Source organism: Acromyrmex echinatior, chromosome 16, assembly GCF_024713525.1.
Source record: "Acromyrmex echinatior isolate Ae372 chromosome 16, ASM2471352v2, whole genome shotgun sequence".
Classification (NCBI taxonomy): Eukaryota; Metazoa; Arthropoda; class Insecta; order Hymenoptera; family Formicidae; genus Acromyrmex; species Acromyrmex echinatior.
In genome coordinates, this window is record NC_141867.1 from 3,165,346 (window position 1) to 3,188,283 (window position 22,938).

The 22,938-nt window shown below is 29.3% G+C and overlaps 3 protein-coding genes and 1 long non-coding RNA gene across 6 annotated transcripts; 1 reads left to right on the forward strand and 3 right to left on the reverse strand.

The window, feature by feature from the left end:
- Positions 1-1,528: 1,528 nt before the first annotated feature.
- LOC147907054 (uncharacterized) lies at positions 1,529-4,541 on the reverse strand. Its single transcript, XR_015547807.1, has 2 exons — positions 3,043-4,541; positions 1,529-2,689 (listed from the first exon to the last, which is right to left on the reverse strand). It is a non-coding gene; the product is annotated as an uncharacterized LOC147907054 (long non-coding RNA).
- A 3,296-nt stretch (positions 4,542-7,837) lies between these two features.
- LOC105153513 (Low-density lipoprotein receptor-related protein 11) lies at positions 7,838-10,683 on the forward strand. Its single transcript, XM_011068414.2, has 8 exons — positions 7,838-8,251; positions 8,392-8,564; positions 8,629-8,738; positions 8,822-9,286; positions 9,366-9,426; positions 9,514-9,682; positions 9,758-9,926; positions 10,128-10,683. The coding sequence occupies exons 1-8, from the start codon at positions 7,961-7,963 to the stop codon at positions 10,388-10,390; spliced, it is 1,701 nt and encodes a 566-aa protein (XP_011066716.2). The 5' UTR covers positions 7,838-7,960; the 3' UTR covers positions 10,391-10,683.
- Positions 10,684-10,968: 285 nt separating this feature from the next.
- LOC105153512 (multiple coagulation factor deficiency protein 2 homolog) lies at positions 10,969-13,271 on the reverse strand. The gene is made up of 6 exons (XM_011068413.2): positions 13,090-13,271; positions 12,846-12,963; positions 12,471-12,515; positions 12,107-12,324; positions 11,816-11,964; positions 10,969-11,681 (listed from the first exon to the last, which is right to left on the reverse strand). The coding sequence occupies exons 2-6, from the start codon at positions 12,951-12,953 to the stop codon at positions 11,509-11,511; spliced, it is 693 nt and encodes a 230-aa protein (XP_011066715.1). The 5' UTR covers positions 12,954-12,963; positions 13,090-13,271; the 3' UTR covers positions 10,969-11,508.
- A 2,507-nt stretch (positions 13,272-15,778) lies between these two features.
- LOC105153511 (juvenile hormone esterase) lies at positions 15,779-22,444 on the reverse strand. Of its 3 annotated transcripts, none has more exons than XM_011068410.2 (10): positions 22,305-22,444; positions 21,105-21,156; positions 19,493-19,655; positions 18,795-19,080; positions 17,890-18,075; positions 17,570-17,769; positions 17,247-17,421; positions 16,484-16,801; positions 16,074-16,218; positions 15,779-15,998 (listed from the first exon to the last, which is right to left on the reverse strand). In XM_011068410.2, exons 1-10 carry the CDS (start codon positions 22,318-22,320, stop codon positions 15,830-15,832), a joined length of 1,710 nt encoding a protein of 569 aa, XP_011066712.1. In that variant the 5' UTR covers positions 22,321-22,444; the 3' UTR covers positions 15,779-15,829. The 3 variants fall into 3 exon arrangements, with proteins under 3 accessions (XP_011066712.1, XP_011066713.1, XP_087270656.1); XM_011068411.2 differs by having other exon boundaries at positions 22,292-22,371; XM_087414530.1 differs by lacking the exon at positions 21,105-21,156 and having other exon boundaries at positions 22,305-22,368.
- Between the last annotated feature and the right edge of the window lie 494 nt (positions 22,445-22,938).

Here is a 22,938-nt window from a genome sequence, read left to right on the forward strand (position 1 = left end):
TTTGTGTAGATTAAAAAAAATCTACAAAAATCTTGCGCTTGATTATCTGTGCTGACTCTCATTAGCTCTGTTTGTTGTTTTTTTATGTTTTAAATAAGCCATAATTCAAAAAATATAAGAACTCGCAATTTGCGAGTAAGTTACCCTCCCGAATATATTCCAATTTACCTTTTAAAAATTTAGATTGGTGTTACACACCAACCTACCTTATATACAGATCCTCTTCTTTCTTCTGGCCAGTTTGATCTCACCTTTCGTTGTTCCTGGCCAATATTCTGGTTTCATATTCCAGAAATCGAACAAGGAGAAATACTCCTTTTTGCTGCCGGCTAACATCGCCGGCAATAAGCGTAAAGATTTTACGCTTTCGATGCGCGAAACACGAACGCGTCGCGAAGGGGCAAATATTAATGAAATGAACTAAATATTAATATGGATAATTATCAATAATAATTATAATAATAATAATTCCTTTATTATATAATCGCGAATAAATGTCGCGATTATTATTGTTTATTCGCATTTATTAAAAAATTAAAAATATAACTACTCGATTAAAACAAAATTTTAATTGAAAAATCTACACGACAACAATGCTTTGATTTCAAGAGTTTCGAATATTATGAAACTGAATTAAATTTCTTTATATATAAACTTTATAATGTAATCAACAAAACTTTAATGTAAAAGTAAATGAGAGAAAATTGCTAAATCGATTACTATCCAACAAAATTCCAAAAGGTGCATGTACGTATTTTTAACGATTCGAACGATTCGTTGCTGAATCTCATCTCAAAGCATGCGGAGATGAAAAATTCAGATGGACGATGTAAGATCCGAAAGGAATAATTTTTCCTCACGTCAATAAATATATCCTTATTGTATTTTGTATACTATTAGAATAATTTTTTGTATGATTTATTATATCAAAAAAATTAAATATTTTAAATATGCAAAATCTTAAACGCGATTTTAAAATAATTATGGGATAAAATTCTTCTATTTCTTGGTATAAAATGTATTTTGGATCTTACATCATGTTACTACTTTAACTGGTATAAAATCCAGTTACTACATATGGATAAATGATAAAAGATCAGGCTACAGTCAGTGCATTGAAATAAACAATAATAATTAATAACCATAAAATATCTCTTATATAAAAGCGAGATCGATATTATATGCGTTACATCAGAATTTTCATTGTTATTTCATTAGTAACAATGCAACAAAATAAGTATAAAACAATAGAAGGAATTTAAAAAAAATAGTACACATTATACATACATCTACATGTGTATGTAGCTTTTCTGCTTTTCTGCACCAACTTGTATAAAACTTAATCCTGAATGAATATTTGGGAATAGGGTAGATAGGAAAATTAATAAAATAATATTTGTTTGTTACACAGTAACAAACGCTTTTCCATGTTATAATATTTATAGATAACAATTTCGTTCATTCTACTATTTTATATAAACTTTATATGTTTTTATTTTATGTATTTCATATATTTTAAAAACGAATATTTTATTCTTTTTTATTTTTATTTCCAAGTATGTCAGGATGTATTCCCAGGAAAGAGTATTTTATATATAATTATATAAAATTATATAAAAATATGTATAATTTTATATAATTGTATATAAATGGACATTAGTCTCATGTGAACTTTTATTACTTTTCATTTTATTATATAAATGAACATATTTTATATATAATTGTATATAATTGTATATATTATAATTGTATATATGTATAATTTTATATATAATTATGTATAAAATATGTATATACAAATATATAAAATTATATATAATTTTATATAATTTTACATAATTATATATAAAATATTTTTTCCCCGAGTAATTTAATATTGCATAAAACATGACATAGAAACAACCTATTTTTTATTATATTTTTGAGCTTAAATTACTTAGTAAAACCGAGCTTGAGTTACTTCGTATCAAAGCGTTTACGTATACATTAACGTATAAATTTACAATTAATAAATAAAATTTGAGCTAAATGAAATAATCTTCCTGAGATAAATAGTTTTACTTTATTCTTATAATTAAATTAACGAGATGTTGTGTAAGAGCAGTGGCAACATATAGGAATAATTACATTGAAAGAAAAGATTGGTAGCTACAGCAAATTAAATGATAAAATACAGCATAGCATTCTTAATCGGCTACAGCAGCGAATTTTTGGTTGCATTAATTAATCGAAATCCTATACTGACATTGCGACATTGCACAAAAATTGGTTGCAGCAAGCAAAAATTGCTGTTGTAGCCAATTAAAAAATGCTGTGCCATATTTTATCATCTAATTTGCTGCAGCAGCCAATCTTTTCTTTCAGTGTAGAAATAACTCAAACTGGGTGTGTGTAACGTGACATTATAAAAACAGTGCATGCACAATATATTCAACAATAAGAAGGTATCCAGGATTAAGTTTATCCTAATCTGTTCTAACTTATCCATTTTAAGATTAACGGATGTATGCTATATATTTATCCGTATATTTTCGTTAAATTAATGCATATATGCATTTATAGATATATACGAGTATAATACATTAATAAAATTATCACACATCCGTTACCTCAATAAAAATATTAATTCGTCACTCACCGACCCGACGCGCAACAGCGGAGTTAAATCTGCAACGTCGCTACGATGATTCTGTAACATAAAAATATAAAATATAAATTATAACTAACTATAAAGAACACAAACAATATTTAAAAAAAAACGCAAAGTTCTTTTAAAATAATCATTATAATTTTCAAAATGTATAATTTTTATAAGCATCGAATTTTTCAATTCATCATTGAGTTAGATTATGTTTATAAAATAATTATACGTTTTTTAAAACAGATCTTAAAAATTCGTATATATGAAATTTCAAAATAATTTCAAAATAATCCTTTTTCTAACTATCATTTTTAAATCATTGTAACATAAAACGACTCCAGAATAAATAGAAGAAAGATTGATTTTAAACTGATTTTACATAAGTAAAAAATGATATTTACCGCAAGGTTGCTCCGCCGGTGCCCGATGCTTCTCCTAGACCTCTTCCTCCTCTCAGAATCGGGTTGACATCCTCTCGCACAGGACACTCGCGTAAAAAACACTCGCGAATAATACACTATAAACGCGCGCGGACTATTCATTTATAAAGTCTTTCGCGCGACACTGCGGCACTCCACGTTTACAAAACCCATGACAGGATTGCTATTTCGATCGGTGGAATTAACACCACAAGTCGACGAGTACTTGCAAAACACACGGTAAACGCCAAACAAGGGTTAAGCCCCACACGAAAGAAGACGAAATCGATCGTATCGAGTCCGTCACCTCTGGTTTACGCCTTACATCACATTTAACATTGACTCAGTCATACGCCCTAACTGCTAGTTCTAGTGGGACACAAGTGGTGCTGTACCACGAGCGATGCCAAGAGACTGGTAGACGTGACAAGCTCCTCTAATAAGAGTAAAGTTGGTACCATCGCCGATTGTCTAACAATCTAGACAATTCAAGAAATGGGTTCCAACCCCTCGTCACGAGCTAGCCTTTTACAAGACTACTAGAGCTAGGCTCTGACTGAATCATATTAAACGCGTGAATCATTTAGATGCTGATAGATAAACGCAGAGAAATGAGCGCCCTGACCAGAGTTGTACAACTCCTTTTTGAGCGACCCACCAGGGCAGAATTCTGTAACTCGTTATGCAATCGTTATGTGCTCATAACAACTGCATAATTCGGATAACAGAATACACGTCCAGAGACGAATCCGAGCCAATCGATTGTTTCTTACCGCTAAGGGCCGAACCGTTTGTCGGCAGACAGAGCGTGTTCCTCAATCAGCCGACAGCAACACGTAGTTGCTAACCGCGCGAACACAACACCATGACGAAGCGTGTGACATTACGCGGCCGGCATCACCTCGTGCCCGGGCACTTGGCGTGAGAGCATTGCAGTGACCGTGACCACTTAAGCAACGTCCCAATGAGAGTTCCGCTTTCCTGTCGAAACGTCGAAGATGTAATTCCATCGTCGAACTAGAATGCCATTCGAATGGGTTTTGTTAAAAGTCCATTAGTCCGATAACTTTGACGGCACTCCCGAAGCAAACGCGCGACGCGACGAACCGGCTGCGGTTCGTTCACTTTCAATTTAATCGGCGGACGAGGGTACGTTAGCTTCCCCGTTGGATTTTTACACGAAGAGAATGATTTCACTCAATATCTAAAAATTTATCTAGATATTCATCTAGATATTATCCGAAAATTTTTAGAAACTTGAGAAAAACCGTTCTTTTCGTGTAAATATCCTCTGGGTACTGAGCCCTCTCACCACGTCAAGGTGTACCCGTGAGAGGGATAATATCATCTGAAAAATTTAATATACAGCTATTATCTATATTTCTACACAATTATCGGTTGAATTTTAGAAATGAATATCAATTACACGTCAATTTGTCACCATTGCGGAATAAATTCAGTTTATTAAAAGGGTTGAATCTCTTATTACGATGTTTCTAAGATATAATTAGAGTCACTGGAATAGGCTAGAGATTATTAAAAAAAAAAAGAATATTTCTTTCACTATCGACAAACAGTTTTAAGTTACATTCAATTTTTTATCATATCACGAAAAATGTAATTTATGCAAAATTAATTAAATTGTTAATTACGCAAATTATATTAATTGTTGAAGTAGGAATCGCGTTATTTGCATGAGGGTGTTAACGTAGCTTTTTTATAATCGTGTGATACCGTTCGAAGAATAATCAAGTTGTACTCAAGCGAGACAAAAATGTTACATTTAACAAAAATAATTGTTGTCCGTATTTATTCCGAAATAGTAATAAATTTTATTTTTCCATCTCGATTCTTTTATGAATGTTAATTGAAATACGTGCTAGTAATCTGTGAGTATTCATAAAGTATAATGTTTCATATTACCTAGCATTTGTCGTGATTTGAAAAAGAAATGTAAAGAAGAGCGGTACGCGACCTGCTTGTACGAGCTTCGGTAATGGAATGCTGCGTATGATAACTTCGCATATACGTGTCACGCCGCTCGCCCGCCCTTCCTCATCAAAACAATTCCCAAGGTTGCGCGCCGATCATCTAACTGTCGAAATATTAACGCATATTACAAAATCAGTAAAATAATTTAATCGTTACGTTTTTAAGATTCTTCGATAAATAGGTTTTATTGCACACGATCTTTGCTTTATTTCTTGGATTCGTTACGCACACTTATCTATATCTTCGATATTTAAAATTGTGTTACAATAAGCAATTAGTTTATAATAACTTATTTTTACACGAAATCCGCGCAATTTTTAACAAAAGATTGACGCATTTTAGCTGTTCGTTACTTTTAAATCGTAATCCGGTAATTTAATAAATCTAAATGTTTGCCCCGTATGCTTTCGATCCGAAAATAGAGAATGGTATTAAAGCCATCGATGTGATCATTAAGTAAAAGTAAAAGTACCGGTTTAAACGTGATAATTCGTTTATTTCGTTAATTTCTAAATATATTTCGACGCCTATTTCGAGCGTGTGATAATATAATTATATACAAATGGCAATCGCGCGTTCACGATTCGCAAATTATGAGCATTCGTATCAATTCGCGTTAGATATATAATTTTCGTGGATTAATGCGACACGCGGAACGTTTCGTACGACGTGTATCTCGCTCCGAGGTCACCGAGCGAATGTTGAAGTGATGACGTATGTCAACTACGCCGAGCGGCATGCTCCCCCACTCCTCGTCGTTTAGCTATCTTACTATTGTGTATGAAAAATATTCACGGTTTATTCATTTATTCATATTTTACATGATTTTTACAAATGGGTATCAACGTACATTTTGCACTTTGCTTTGTGGCATATCTGGCACTAGTTTAATCTTATATTATTTTCGCGGTTCTTTTTACAATTGTAATTGATAATTATTCGTGCATGTGTGTGAGGTATTTTTGATATTCTAACGATACATTATGTCTCAATTTTCATTACTTTTAAATGATTTATACTTAAACAAAGATTGATAATATTCTATATATCCTTTATAAAGATATCTGCAAATTTTCTTAATGTGTATTGCAAAACAATTTGCGCTCAATACTGCTTTGGTTAAAAGTATTAAATATCTTGTTAATCATTATTTAATTTTTCAGCTAAAAAATTAATTTATGACACTACTGCAAATTTTTCTGTATTTCAACAATTTTTTAAACTTAGTTATATAATGTCGATCATGATTCAGTAAAATAACTGTTATGACTTACTTAAAATAAAAAATATAAAATAAGTTTCAGAAACTTATTTAAAATATAAAATATTTATAATATATTTCGTAGGAATAAAAAAACTGATACGACTTATTTAAAAAATATATATATATTAGATTCGAAAAACTTATTTAAAACGCTAATAAGAAATAAGTCAGAAATGTAGTTATTAAATAATAAATATTATTGTAAATAACTCTTTTATATTTTTAATTTAAAATATATACTTTAAATAACTTTATTCAATCCTTAGTACACATTTTAGTTTTGGATGCCCTTACTATATATACGTTGGTCATTTGTGTTCTGGATTAATTTTCACCAGTTTTATAAATATATAAAAATTATTAAACAATATTTATGTATATTTTGATATTTTTAGAAAGTATTTATAAAGTATATTTATAACGAATTATATATGGTCTTTATATGGAAATAAATCAGGCTCCTGATGAAATTAAATCGCTGAAATCGCTAAAATAAATCTATAAAATTAATAGAGATTTCAATGATTTTAGCGATTTATTTTCATAAATTTTCGGAAGTGTAGTTTGCGCATCTACTTCTTCGGAGGGCACAGTAATATGCGGAAACATTTTACGGTTATAGGAAAAAGATTATGTCCCTTATGTCCTTTCTTAGATTTCTCTCTGCTTGTACTTTTTATACTTAATTATAATATCTTATAATTATAAATATCTTCGTTTTTCTCTCTTTACAACATCTGAATACAGATGATTTCAAGCAATATGAACAAATCTAATGTTAATCGCTCCAAATTATCGTTACAATCGCGGTAAAAAATTTTTTGTTTCGATAATCACGGGCGATCCATAAAATAATTTAGATAGGTTTTTAAAGATTCACTTCATTATACTGTATTAATAATTTGATTTTAAGTAAAGGCACATGTAGAATAAATGTTCTTATATAATTTTCATTTTCTGTGTAATAAAAAGGGAGTAATACTTTAAAAATATATCCTTCGACCTATAATGTCCATTTTCTATCATTACAGTTTAATTTTAATCTTGGTTTAACTAACTTTGCATTTTTTTCTAACTCAAAGAATTATATAATTAAATCGAAGTTGGTAGAAAGATTCTGTTTATATTTTGAATTTATTAGATAGTGTTATTATGCGATTATATCTCATATGTTTCTACAAAAATTATTGCGTTGCAATTACAATTTAAATTCTCGTGACATTTGATGACATTCCATCGGTATTAACCGGTATAGACGCCACGAGTACGCTATGCACGACTTCGGTAATTTAATTAATAATTGATAATCTCGTTCTGAAGAAATTTAATTAGAGGAGACAAAAAAATTTAATTTACACGGAGACAAAGAATAAAAAAAAATAAAGAAGGAATTCCAGGTAGATCTATACGTATATTTTGATGTTTGAAGTCACGAAAGGTGGAAAAGACGCATTGAATTTGTCGTCTGAGAAAGATTCGACTATCGATCGTGATATGGACGGAACTATAGTGGAACAGCGGCCAGCGCGCGCAACTTGGATACTCCAGTTCATTGTGGAAGGGATTCTTCCACCATGCTCCAGTCTGCTCCAGAGTCTAATCCAGTGTGATGCATGGTGATGCATTGATGCATAAGCTGGAACGATGTTTGACGGAGCGCGTCAGGTCGTTCCCTTGATTTTCGTCATTGCGATTCTGCATCGTGCTTACGGCGATAACATGATCCGAGCTAACGAGAAGAGGCATGGCGGCACGAACGACTATCAGATGTGCCTCGAGAGCTTCGACATTCACAAGGACAAAATTATTAGGACCCAGGACTCCCGCGATATGGGTGCCAAGTACTTGAATGTCCTGGACGTCGACTCCAGATTGGATTGTCTGAAATACTGTTGCGAGACCGAACGTTGCGATGTATTCATCTTCGAAGAAAAGGTAAGACATGCACATTCAACACAATGTTATGTACATATGCAGTGTGTGGACAATGATTCTTATATTCCATTTAACTTGCTTTACTACAGCTAGGATTTATCATTAGATCAACTAATTCATCTCGTTGTTTTGTTTTACAGAAACCGAGTAGCTGCTATCTTTTCCAGTGTGGTCCATTACATGACTTCAAGTGCAAATTTACAAGGCATGCCAATTATACAAGCGCTGTGCGCACGAGTTATCCCATACAGAATGTACAAGTGGAAGAGGAAGTTAGAATATCTCAGCAGGAACACGAGTTAAAATCCCTTAGGTATTTATCTTCAATGCTTTATTTTCTGCATCGATTTCGTGATTAATTATATTTTGTGTCTTAGGAAAAGCAATGAGATAACGTCGGATTATGGATTTACGGAAACACCTGTTAAACCTGTAATCACACAAATATCAAAAGTAATAGTAACTACGCCAATACCAGTCAAGCCAGGTATGTTTATTCATCAATGTGAGTTATAAAAAGCCGAAGAATTTCTAGATCAATACATAATATAAATTTTTCTTTAATAACAGCTTGTACCAGAAATCAATACGAGTGCCGTACATCCGGAGATTGCATAGCTATATACAATGTTTGCGACGGTATTCCGCAGTGTGCAGATGGTTCCGATGAAGCGGCAGATCTTGTATGTCCCACGGAGAAACCGACAGTTCCTCCAATAATACAGATGCCACATCCGCCTGCCGATATGCTCCGATATCAGCAAATAGTCAGTCAGCGTAAGCCTCTGCCTCCGTTCTATCCTGGGCCGGAGATTAATCCTAAACCTTGGGATATATCGAATCTGGCCCATCAAATGCCGCAGCCGCAAAATATTTTATATCCTGGCCAACCGGTAGAGGTGCCGCAGATGCAAATACATAAGAATTACGGATCGTCAGGATACCAATGGGATTATCAGCCTTTGTATGAACAAAACAAGGATTCTTATGTTCCTGCTAATACTGTTCACGAACAACATATAAATCCCTACGAACGTACGTAAAAAAATATTAATTATTCTGCCACACGTATTTGTGATTGGAGTGTGTAAATTTGTATATTGTAAATTTTTAGAACAACCACACATATTTAATCACAAAGGCTCGAGCGTTATAGAAAATAATGAAGCGAATAGGTAATCTAAACTGTTATAATTTCTTTTGATTATTATATTAAACTAACAGATAGACTCTATTTCTTGATTAATTTACAATTTTATTAGAGAACTATATATGGAATCTAAACATCCGTATTCTCCACATTTTCCATCGTCAAATAAGGTGCCAGTTTGGCACGAAAATCCCGTGCAATTTGCACCATCTGTTGCACCAAATTCTCAACCTAAGCAAGCTGTAGAAAATCTTCCAATTATGACGACGCCCACTTGTGATGTAAGTACGTCTTTCGGCACAATTGAAATTATTATAGAATCTTGAAAAATTATGCGAATAATTTTTCATTAATAGACTTCGGAGGAACATAAAAATGAATTGACAAATGAAAATAAAGAACCTATAAAGAAAGAAAAAACCAATACATATTCGACACATGTAAAGATGAGTAAAAAAGTCACTGAAAAACCAACTTTATCAGCAAATGAAATTACTAAACATAATCGTGCAAAAGAATCAAAAGGTAAATGTACAAATCTATTTTTAATAATAGCTTATCTCTATCTTTTATATTTGCAAATAAATCATAGAAAAATTAGTCTTTGTTAATGTGTGGACTCAAATGCTATAACAATTATTATGCATTCTAAAGTTTTAAATAGACTTTGAATATCTTGTACAATGCATTTATCTATTTCTGTTATAATAAGATTTATTCTTTCAGATCATAAAACTGTGATCGTAATCGAAGAGCATGCAAAGACACGCGAAAAATCGGACATTATTGCGGAGCATCTTCAAATAATTGAAAATGACGTTTTAAGGCCCAAAGGTGCCGTGGTGTCGTTGTCATTGGGACTTATCGCGACCGCGATCACAGCTGCTTTAATTGTTTGCCGATTAAGAGTAGTAAAACGACGAGCAAGATGCGGACACGGACCTTTTGCACATGATGCTGATTATTTAGTTAACGGAATGTATTTATAAGTGAATATAAGTTGTTTATAAACAATTAATTGCAATCTAGTCATTTTAATGTATTATTGCAATCTAGTCATTTAATGCATATTTATCAAATTTTCGTATCACGTTGTATTTCCATGATTAAATTATTAAAATTTGTGAACAGATATACATACACATATATATGTTAATCTGTAAAGATAAAATTTTGTTCTCATGCTTATTCACATTATATAAAATTGTAAGTATTTTTGTGATTATTGATAGCATTTTGATATAGAAATGTAAAAATCAATAAATTTATGAATTATTATTATTACTGAGTTTTCTATATATACAGTATATTTATAAATTATCTAAATATTTTTTTGTAATAAAAATCTCTTGCCAAAGTTTTAGAATATAACATAATTAACAGAATTATAAACAATTTTGTCAATTAATACTAGATAATTGACACTAGATAAAAGTACATTTATGCATTATTATTATTTTTGTCTTATCAGTATTATTCCTAAATATTCATCAGAAGACGAAACATTTATTATCTTAATATAAATATTATTCTGCAAATTATTATTTCATATATTCAACAATGAAAAAACTGATAAATGGCCATTTTATTTATTAACAGAGTTAGAGATATTCTATAAAATATTCTCATTTAAAAATAGTCTTCTGGTGTATTAAAAAATCGAGTTTAATAACGATAGAACATTAACCATCTTGAACAATAATGATGCGCAGAGTAAATATTGTCATTGTTCAAATTAATCTCATTTAACGTAAATAACTAAGAGGAATTTTGTACTCCTCAATTATATTTTTAATTGTACAATATTATTTTCAATTATACAATTGTTTCAATTTCTATTGCCTATAATATATGTATAACACTAATATAAAAAAAAATTCTCCCTTTTTTTGTGTGTTCATCTATTTTCTTATTTATAATTTATAATTAAGTCGATAAAGGATGCATTATCGCAAATATCGATTCATTATATATATATAGAATAAATGATGAGTCAATAATGCATCATTAAATAGTCATAATGAAAATCCAACAATCCCTGCATTCCTTCGGTTTTACAAAATCCTTTTTAAGGATTCGCAGTTCGTAGAGTTTGGTTCATCAAAATTTATGTACGTGCATTAGCTGCGGCGTTCTGTTGAGCTCGAATAAATTCCGGATAATCGATATAACCATCGTTGTTACTATCATCCATGCTAAGTATTGGATCTATCAACTGCACTAATTCTTCATCTTTGAACAATTTATCGCCTTGCACACTGGATTCCGAGCCACCTTGTTCTATGGATGCAAAGGAAATATTTAAAAATTTGATTATATGAGAAAAAATATACAACAAAAGAGAGAGAGAGAGAGAGAGAGAGAGAGAGAGAGAGAGAGAGAGAGAGAGAGAGAGAGATGGACTTAGTTCATACCATGCCAATGTATAAGAGACTTGATCAGCTCACAACCGTCTAACTTGTTGTTATTATCTGCATCATGCATTTTGAAATAGTGAAACTGCAGCTCTTGGTCTGTCATTTTGCTTGTATCTATTGGAACATCAGCATGCTCAGCAATGTGTCTAAAAGAAAAGAAATGCTATCATTACATAATTATTGTTATATCTAATAGTAATTATTATATATTATACATACTTTATATTTTATATATATATATATATATATATAGAGCTAAAATAAATTTTTACGTATCCAAATACCTACTGTTTTTCATGCTCTATATTGGCAGTGTTAAGTAACTGAGGTGGCCCTTGATGACCATGCCCATGTGGTTGATGAGATTGATGACCAGGCACTTGTTGAATGGGTACTTGCTGCTGTACAGGTATTTGCTGTTGCATAGGTACCTGTTGTTGTACAGGTACTTGTTGCATCGGTACTTGCTGTTGCATAGGAACCTGCTGCTGTACTGGTACTTGATACTTAAACAGAATGTTACTCAATTAGATACTATTAGACTCTATACCTGATCCTGATTCATATACGTATTGAAGAGAAAACCAAACATAAATTACAGTGATTGAAAATGATAGTTTCACATACACAGATAATATAAATATGAACCTACCTGTTGCTGTGGTACATGTTGTGCATGTTGCGGTATTTGAACATTCTAAAACAGAAAAATAATTATAAAATAATGTATAAATAAAAAGTAAATAATACAATGTGTATGTACAAACTACTATAATACTAGATAACAGCTGTTTATTTTATGAATCATGTTAAATATTTTCACATAAGGATTTAGGTTATTACAATTCCACTCTATATTTGGATGTCAAAAACACATGGACTAATAATTAACTTAATGTTTATTTACTAATAGATAAAATCAATTATACCGACTTTATGCCTTGTTTGGAATCGACTTCCACGTCATGTGGTATCAGGAAGCACCGCTAAACATATGTTCACCAATTGATTGAGAAAAGCGAATTACCTGCTGATAATGCTGAGGCGGTACTCCCGGTGCGACTCTTTGCGCCTGGACGAGGATGTATTTGGATCCAAACGATCCGATTATCAGCGCGAACAGTGTCCAATGCATCTTCGTTACACTATTCAGAAAAAAGAAAACAACGTACACGTTAGTCGATAGGCTCGAAGGATATCGTCGATTGCTTATGTGCTGTTTTGTACACTCGGCACGATCTAAATTAATTCTGCGAGATCGTAATGAATACCTTGTTTACGCTAGGAAATGTCTAGATAGCTTGTCATCTGCGTGAACGTTTCGTTCATCGACTACTATGAGATTTCGAGCAAACCGCCGTTCTCGAATCACGTCCTTAGAAAAACGTGTAAACTGACGTGGACAGAACAGGATATACCGCGCGTAAAATCATGATGGAAGAAATTTAGGTGTGTTCGTTTTTGAGACAAATTTTGTACGACTCTACGCAAATGATAGACGCAGCCATTTAAACATTTGCACCGCGGTAATTTTGAATGGACTCGATAATATGGAATGGAACGTTACTATTCACGAGAATTGCTCTCGACACCGACGAGATACTATTAAAAATAGCTGATCTTAGATCTGGAAGTTCGCGTCATTATAAAAATTTAAGTTACTAACTTACAAAAAGTTATCATTATATCTGGGAAAAAATATTTTATATATAATTATATGTAATTATATAAAATTATGTATAATTAGGATATAAAAAATTGACATATTTTATATACGATTACATATAATTATATATAAAATATGTCCATTATTTATATAACATTTTTCCCCGGGTAGTGTTATCATATTTTGTTTATAAGTTTGAGATTATTTATAATTTTGAATTGATTATAAAAATTCTACTAAATATAATGATTACCCATTAAAATTTATTTTTAGAACTATTTCACAGAGACTCAAATATCATATAAATAATAAAGACATCACAAAGAAGAGACAAATTATAAATACTAACAAAAAATTGCTTTGGTTTATTATTCCGTATATATCAATAAAATATCTGATAAATTTAAGAAAATAATCAATAATACAATATCAAAGACAGTGTTAACAAAATGCGAGGTTTTTAATTAGAGTTCACAAAGATCCGTTATCAATCGTGTACAAACTAATGTGATATATAAGATTGCTTGCAAAAATTGTGAAGCTTCGTACGTGGAACAAACAAGCAGGCAAATCAAGACAACAATATCTAAACATTGCAATCACATCGGTAGAGAAACCTCAGTTAGCTCAATGATTACAAACCATAGGTTACAACATAATCATGAATTTGATTGGGATAATGTGCAGATACTGGACAGAGAAAGAAATTTCAATAAAAGATTGACTTCCGAAATGTTACACATTAAAACACAGAAAATGCTTAAATTAATTTACAAACCAATACACAATTTCTTGATCATGCTTATATTCAGGGCTAGGTAATATTTAAAATCATTTCATTTTAAATATGTATTTAAAATGAAAATAGCATTTTGCATTTTCTATTTCAAATGATCTTTATTTTAAAAAATCATTTTTATTTTACATTTGAAAAATGAAATCATGTCTATCATTTAATCATTTATAAAATAAGCAAATGGTTTTCCTATGTTTTCATAAATTTCCCTAGAATCATTGACGTAGAGTAATATTGTTTGTTTAAAAAACCAAGAAATCCTCCACCTTCAAATAACGTCACTCTACATCTCACTACGAAAAACTACGAATTTCTATATATGTTTATTGGATAAACATATATTTACCCAATATATGTTTTTTAAGACTGATAAATAATCTTTCATATTTCAGAATCATATATAATATAACTTAAGAATCATATATAATTAATATCATATCTTAGATGAGCCTGTAAGAAACTATTTTTTAAAAGTTTTTTATAACTAAAGCAAGATTTTTTCGAATCGTTGCTAAAGTATAAATGTTATTGTACAATAATAAAAAGGACAATCGGAATAAACATCGAGTGCCTGTTTCTGCGATGCTTAGTTCCAACTATCTGAAGACAAGTCAGCTAGATACAATGCATCGCACTCATTTTGTATGCGCACTGGTTGTGTTTTATTTGTATTTTAGAAACATTAAATAAAGTTTTTTAATTGCAATACTGATGTATTTTGCGTTTTACATAACATTACCTTAAAACTTATTAAATTCTTTTCAAAATGATTATTTTTTTAAATTCTGCCCATAGATTTCTAGCATTTACCCAAAAAGAACTCGGTATTTCATAATAGGGGCCTTTTCTCTCTCTCTCTCTCTCTCTCTCTCTCTCTATATATATATATATATATGTATACATATATATATATATGTGTGTACACACACACACACACACACACACACACACACACACACACACACACACACACACACACACACACACACACACACACACACACACACACACACACACACACACATATATATATATATATATATATAGAAAATAACTTTTCTACATTTCTTTATTTTAATATCTACATATATAAATCTTCATATTCTTCGATTCACCTCAAATTCTCCTTTATTTCATATAACTTTTGATTAAAATAAAATTATTACAATAAGACAAAATTAATACGTTGAGAGACAATGAAACGGGAATAAACACGTTGAATGTCATGGGGGTGACCGACGAAAATAAAATTTAAGTTATGAATTATATTCTAGAATTTTTAATAACACTTTTTTCTCTTTTGTTAATTAAAAATATATTACATTTATTTACATTTAAAAAATATTATATTTACATATATTTCGTTCTTAATAGTAGATATTATAACTGGAATATTATAATAATATTTTAATATTTTTAATAATACAAATTTATATCAATTTTATTAAAAATTGATAAGCTCTTATTGTTTGTCACTAAAATAAATATAATAACTTCGTTCGTTTATAATTTTATTATTTACATATGAAAGAAATTTTAAAATATAATTTTAAGTAGATAGAATGTCAGAATGTTTTTTACAATTTTCCCAATTCCAGCGTGCCTTTTCTTTCCAGAAAGTTTTCATTTGCAGATTTAAATCAATATTTAAATAATTATAGCCTTTGTTTTTTGGACCGGATATTGGTAACCATAAATTTGTAGTAGGCGTTGGATTACTAAAAATTGATTTAAATTAATTATTAACACATGTTTGAAGGTTTTATATAAAGTAAAGAAAATATTCTTTGTACCCTGTTTTAGCAAAATCCGTCCACATTTGCGTGAAGTAATTTACTATTTTGTAATTGTCTGAACCAGGTTCAGGTAGTGATAAGTTCAACATTTTTGCTGCCTCTGGGCAAAATAGGAAACCTAAATCCTCTCCATGGCACACTCCTGCAAAATATTGTTATACTTATTAATAATTTATTCTTAAAATTGCAAATTTATTACTTCCATTTTAAAATATTTTTTCTTAATTCTAAATTTTTTACATTTCTCTGTATATCTATTAATTTTGTCGTACAATTACGCACAATTTGATATAAAAATTCAGAGACACATCACTATAGATAGTAAAAGTGTATTTGTTTTGTTTTATATGTATAAGATATTTTATATAATTTCATGTGGTTTTATTGATTAATTAGCGTGATTATACCTTCATCAACTTTGATGTTTAACATTGTTTTCATAAAAGTTTTGCTGTTATAATCAAAATGATATAAATATGTAGAGTTGTAACCACCAAAAGACTTTTGCATTTCACATACTTTCATTATATCACGTACGAAAAATTGATCTCCTAAGAAATCCGCAAAATTTGTCAAAGTTTCCTCTGATATTGCTTTTCCTTTAAAATACAAGGTTTTTAGTTCCTCGACAGTAATTCCCATTTTAAATAACCTGGATAATGTATTTGGTAATATTGCTTTTTTAAAATCAGTATTTAGTCTTGTCAGGTCTTTATCGTTTATATCTGAAATAAAAAAATGATTATATTTAATAAAAAATGATCACTTTAGGGTATTGTATATTCTAAAACTAAACAAATAATATTTCAGGGATACTTTCGCTAAGAAATAATTGTCTTTTCGAAATTAATGAAAAATATCTCAAAAATACCACGTTAAACCTAACATTTTTGTTATAAAAATATGCTAATTAAGAAATGTAATATGTTACCGCTAAATACAAATGAATAATATACACGTTGAATATTTTAATTAGTGTTTGCCATCAATTTCAACATTATTTCTAATTATTATTATAAAAATCTTTTTAAATGTAGTGTGTTTATTAAATGTGGATATCAAAATCATAATATTCTTAACAGACCACTGAAAGATACACCTAGTACAAAAGAAATAAAAGCGAAACAAAGACATATTTAGTGAAAGCAAAATATAGTATTTTTATACTACCTCCGAAAACAATGCCTTTTAAAAGAAATATCCCTTCATTACGATTAAATCCTAAAATAAAGGGTATTTGAATTCCTCGGCTTATGTATTCCCTTGGATGTTCAGGAAAAAATGGATTCGATGACTTAATATCCAGAGTAGGTGTGAAGAGGGACATGGTAAAACTTAATTTCTCCTGATAATGTTATAAATCGAATTAATATATAAAAATATTTTATCCATATATATCAAAACTTTATTCTCTACATCACATGTAACAAATCAAATTCTATTATAATATAATCTATGTATATTATAATATTATATAATATTGAGATACTTACTGTTTCTGTGAAAATTGACCGTTGTGAATTTCTCATAAGTGTTTTTGCATCTATCGTTTTTAAAAATTCATATGCGACTTTTGGATCTGATGTTTCCTTTCCGAGCTTTTTGACAAGCCGAAAACCTACGTCCGTCCATTCATTGAAGGCCCAAGGATTTAAAATGACGCCACTTTGTGAAATCACTTTGTGGAATAAACCTGCAAGGCATATAGTCATAATGAAAATAATTTAATAAATATCGTAAAATCTTGCATTTTTTCTCATTTTAAAAGAAGATAAGGCATGACGTTATTGTAATAAGAAAATTCTAGATCGACCTTTAGCTAATGGAGACAGAGCTAGACAATGTACGATGGCTCCGCCGGCACTTCCTCCAAAGATAGTAATATTTCCTGGATCTCCACCAAATTGTAATATATTGTTTTGAACCCATTTTAATGCTAAGACCACATCTTTCAGACCTTGATTACCTGCTGCTACTTCATCGTTGAGGTTCAAAAAACCTAAAAAATATGAACTCTTTCTCTTATAAGATTGACTCATTCAATCTAAGACTAATTCTGTTTTAATTCTAATACAATGTGCTTTTCGTTTTCTGTTTCTTGCGGTTTATCTCTTGTCTTATTGACCATAAAGGCAAGAGATAAACTAGAATTAGCTTAAAAGTAGATTATAAAAAAAACAAACAGAAAGGAAAGCGTTAATTTTAGGATTAATAGATTAATTATAATAGTTTTCTCTGTTCTCTAGTTTTCTCTATAAATAATCTTTTGCTTTTAGAAACATTCATTTCGACTTTAGCAATTTTGCCATAATAATAAAAAAATACTAGTGGCAGTTAAACAATATATGAAACATAGTAGATAGAAAATTCAAACATTTAAATCAACTAATGTTAATAATATTATTAGCAAAGCACTTCTTCGATTGTAAAATCAAACGATGGATATGCCTTGTTCATAAAATTTTTTGGGCTGAGATTGATTCCACTTTCTAACTGCTTGTAATATATTCTTTTATTTAATATTTTCAGTAATATTTTTAGTGTATTCGTTTAATTATTTTTTTTATTAATCTGATGGTGGACTGTAATAGCATTACATAATAATGGCTTAAAATATAAAAATAAAAAAAACTGTAAGTCTAAATATATTGTTCTGAGAAAAACTTACGAACATGAGTAACGTATAAGAAACACACTTTAAAATAATGGATGACGTACCCATAACGCCTAATCTATAATTCAGAGTAACCAATATTACATCTTTCTGCACGATATAATCAGGACCATAAATAGTAGCATCACCAGAACCTGAACTATAGGCACCGCCGTGTATCCATACCATTACTGGACGCTTTTTTGAGAGTTCGATTTTTGTGGTGTACACATTTAAATAGAGGCAATCTTCATCTCCTATAATTATCTGTCTTAAATCCGTTTGAATCGCTATGTTTCCATACTTCGATGCATCTCTATAACCGGACCATGGTTCTGGTGGTACCGGATCCTAGATATGTAAAATATGTAAAAATACGATAAATAAATTTGTAATATTATGTATATGTGTGTGTGTGTGTGTGTATTAGTTAATAGCAATATATATGTATATATGTTTGTTAACGAAGTATTTGCTATTAATTAATATTCATTACAAAACATTTGTTCTTCCTTTTTATCGAAAATATTCTTACAAAAATTTTAACACATTTTTGATAACTCACTCTATATTTAACATGACATTTATTTTTAAAGAAATATGTATTTAAATCGTGTAGAGTTTATCCTACCATAATTAATTAGCCAACGTTTTAAAAAAAATTAGATTCTTTTTTCTTTCTCATTTTAATTTTAAAGAAAATCGGCTAAAGTTTGTCTTCCTGTTTGTTTGCCCTATTGAAAATTAATTATATTGCACTTACCTTAAATCTAAGTTCGCCAACTGGAGGTTTGGCATATGGTATTCCACGAAAAGCAAGGTAACGAACATTATAACCATCTACAATCACGCCGATCAATTTTCCTTCGTTTACTTGTATTTTTAATTCTTCTATACTTATACATTTAATACTCATAATAAGTAAACTGAAAAAATAAATATGAGAACAATATCAAAAAATTAACTAATCTTTGTTATATTAGGTGTTGGAATTAATTCGTAGCGTTTTACAAGTGATGGGAAGTACTTTCATTAATGTATTTTTTAATGCTCATGTGAAATAAATAACATTCTTTCATTAAAAACGCTACGAATTAATTCCAACACCTAATAATATTTATATAAGATAAACGTTTCAATGACTGAAGATGTACCCATGTTTGGACATTTATACAAAATTTTACTTTAATTAATAAATAGTAACATTTATACAAAATTTTACTTTAATGTAATAGAATCTGAAAATTTTGTGTCTTATAAGAATTACGATTCTATTAAATAAAAAAATAACACGTTTGAAGTTTTAATAATAAAAACTCGCCAAATTCACTGACGAATTATAAAAAAAAATTTTATTATTAACGAACGTTTTGTGTTACCATCTTTTTGACTTATTTTTAAAGTAAGTCTATTTTTAAAAGTAAATCTTTGCAATTAACTGATTCTTAATGTTTTGATTTTACGACATAATATGTAAACAATTTTTGAAATTTATATTGTGTTTTTATGTACTGGAGAAGGCCGAAATGTTTATAATTATTATTGTTTATAACAACAAGATTATTATATAAAACAAGGAATTATATAAAACAAGAAAAAAATTATCTCTTTATCAAAAACTTGCATTGTGGCACATGCTCTTTGTTTTATTCATTTGAAAATTTTATTTATTTATATGATATTACTAATCTCAAATGCTTTTTAAAATAATTTTAAATACAATTAAAATACAATGTAACAGAAATATATTGTAACAGAAAAACATTTGAAATTAAAAATAATAAATTTTGTGTAAGTATCTGACATACATGTCCAGTTGGGACGTCATTGGGATGTCACATGTCATTGGGACGTTTGCCTTATATTTATGTATTTGATTTAAATATAATATGTATTGACATATTTTTATATTACATGTATATATTATTGTATTATTTATAACACAACAAATTTCAACTAATAATATCGATTATGTAAAACGAAATCTTTAAAACTATGAAACAGTTGCCATTGTAAATTCTATTATTTTATCTCTAATGTTATTTTGTCATAGTGTAATATGATGCGCAATTTTATTTTAAAGAATGCGATTAAAAGCCGTTTATTTAACAAGTAAGATGTTTGAAATATCCTCATTGTCTTATTTATTATTAGATAGATTATTGATTAGATAACAATATTACATAAACAGCTTCGCTATTGTTTTTTATTCTTTATTAATAGCATTGAAAGCTATTAATCAATATGTTATTTCTTGAACTGGATAAAATATATTAATCGCATCCTCAGTATAGCGATATAATCTTCATGCCGTATAATTCAAAAATATGATTGTGTAATAGGGTTTATCGTGAAATACGTGTTCTTATACTCACGCCGAAATCGTCAATTGCAGCAGCATTTTGTTGCGTCTTGTTGTCATTAAATCTATCGATAACATCACGAAAAAAAATTATGAAAAGATTTTATATTTATTTCTGCATTTGAATAGTTTTGTAATATAGTTTTTATTAATTTTTATTGATTTTTCTCACAAGGCACCAACATTCAAAAATGATTTGCTCATCTCTAAAGAGGACTGACGCGATTTTCAAACATATCGTCCTTATATATTTTCGTTTGTGTATATAAATATTTAGATATGTGTAACGAAAGGAACAGTATTATTTAAAAATAATTTTCCTTCTCTTCTTGCTGTGTTAAACACTTTATGCTTTCTTCTTTTTAATAAAAAGATATTATCTAATTAGTCTCATGATAGAATTATGTATTATTCTTATCTTGTTAATCTATCTAATAATAATATCCATGTATATAATATGTTTATCCTATTAATATAATTTTTATAGAATAAATATGTGAATAAAAATACATATACTTGTTAAAAATACATATATATATGCATATGATATATTGCATATGATATATTGACGATTGGATTTTTCGATATATTTTCAATATAAATAACGTTTTTGTGATATAAAACATATTTTTTTTATTTTAAGGAGTATTTTATTTTAGAGTTACAAAAATTTGATTTTTTTATATTTCTTACATTTATATTTTTTTTGGACAAGGCAAAAATCATTGAAATAATAAACTTCATGTTCGCTTTTAATAAAAAATTTTGTTTAATATTTATATCATTTATCTCTCTCTCTCTCTCTCTCTCTCAATCAAAATTAACATTATTAAACTAATAACATTTACAGCACCTATATCGTTTAAATAACGTTATAGTGATTTTCAGTAAAATAAATGTAGTATTCATAAATGTGTTTATCATATAACATTTATCCATAACTTTTGATTTATAATATATTTTATTTATTCTTATATTAATAAATCTTTATTTCATAAAATGTTATATTGATAGATATGATGTGGACATTTACATCTTAATGTAATAGAAGTTGTAATTATTTTTAAGTTAGCGCAGTGAAATAGTCGGCATCGCGGAGAAGAAGCAACAATATTTTTATAGAATATTGATTTAATATGCTTTTTTTAGAAGTAAATATACAAGAAATATTAACAATATCATTACATTTATTATACATACTTGAAATACATACTTGAAAAGGAACCCATATTTCTGAAGACTTGGAAGACTATACTGCGTAATGCAGATCGATGAGAAATGAAACTCCGAACATTGATTTGAGATTATATAGACTTACTATTGTCCGGGAAATATATTGCAAGTGTTCTCTGAACTTTTCCGGCGCCGTTGACGGGGAAAAGACGTTGGGGGAAGTCTTTAGTGAGTAATCCAAGCATAACAAGTTACGATAACGTCAAAATAACTTGAAAATGATTGGAAACATTAATTAAACATGATCCCTCCACAAATAAGTTGTCAATCATCTGATCATTATATAATTTTTGTATAATAATTATTTTTTTTTCTTTTATAGATTCGAAAATCCTTTTCCAGAATTAAAGTATACGCATTTACGTGTCTGTGAGATAGAATGCTGAGAACGTAAAAAAAATTTTAAAATTAAAATCTTTATTATTTTTTAATCTAATATGGAGCTGTATAGTTACATTATGACAACATTTGCTTCATATAAATGTTGTGCAATCTGTACTTACGAAATAGTAGTATAGTCCACAGATTAGTAGTTTGGACGAAAAAATAACATGAAATTCTTGGAATTGGACTTAGATGTCTAATTAAAATGTGATTGTTATACGAAAATTTAT

What these genes read in the sequence shown, in the direction of transcription:
- LOC105153513 (XM_011068414.2), top strand. Translation starts at nt 7,961, where the DNA reads ATGTTTGACGGAGCGCGTCAGGTCGTTCCCTTGATTTTCGTCATTGCG. An exon ending in CACGAGTTAAAATCCCTTAG is followed by an intron (nt 8,565 to 8,628) that starts GTATTTATCTTC and finishes TTTGTGTCTTAG; the next exon opens with GAAAAGCAATGAGATAACGT. An exon ending in ACATATAAATCCCTACGAAC is followed by an intron (nt 9,287 to 9,365) that starts GTACGTAAAAAA and finishes GTAAATTTTTAG; the next exon opens with AACAACCACACATATTTAAT.
- LOC105153512 (XM_011068413.2), bottom strand. Translation starts at nt 12,953, where the DNA reads ATGCATTGGACACTGTTCGCGCTGATAATCGGATCGTTTGGATCCAAA. An exon ending in CGCCTCAGCATTATCAGCAG is followed by an intron (nt 12,516 to 12,845) that starts GTAATTCGCTTT and finishes TTTCTGTTTTAG; the next exon opens with AATGTTCAAATACCGCAACA. An exon ending in GTCTCTTATACATTGGCATG is followed by an intron (nt 11,682 to 11,815) that starts GTATGAACTAAG and finishes TTGCATCCATAG; the next exon opens with AACAAGGTGGCTCGGAATCC.
- LOC105153511 (XM_011068410.2), bottom strand. An exon ending in CTGCAATTGACGATTTCGGC is followed by an intron (nt 19,656 to 21,104) that starts GTGAGTATAAGA and finishes TTATTTTTTCAG; the next exon opens with TTTACTTATTATGAGTATTA. An exon ending in AAAAGGCATTGTTTTCGGAG is followed by an intron (nt 16,802 to 17,246) that starts GTAGTATAAAAA and finishes TTTTTATTTCAG; the next exon opens with ATATAAACGATAAAGACCTG.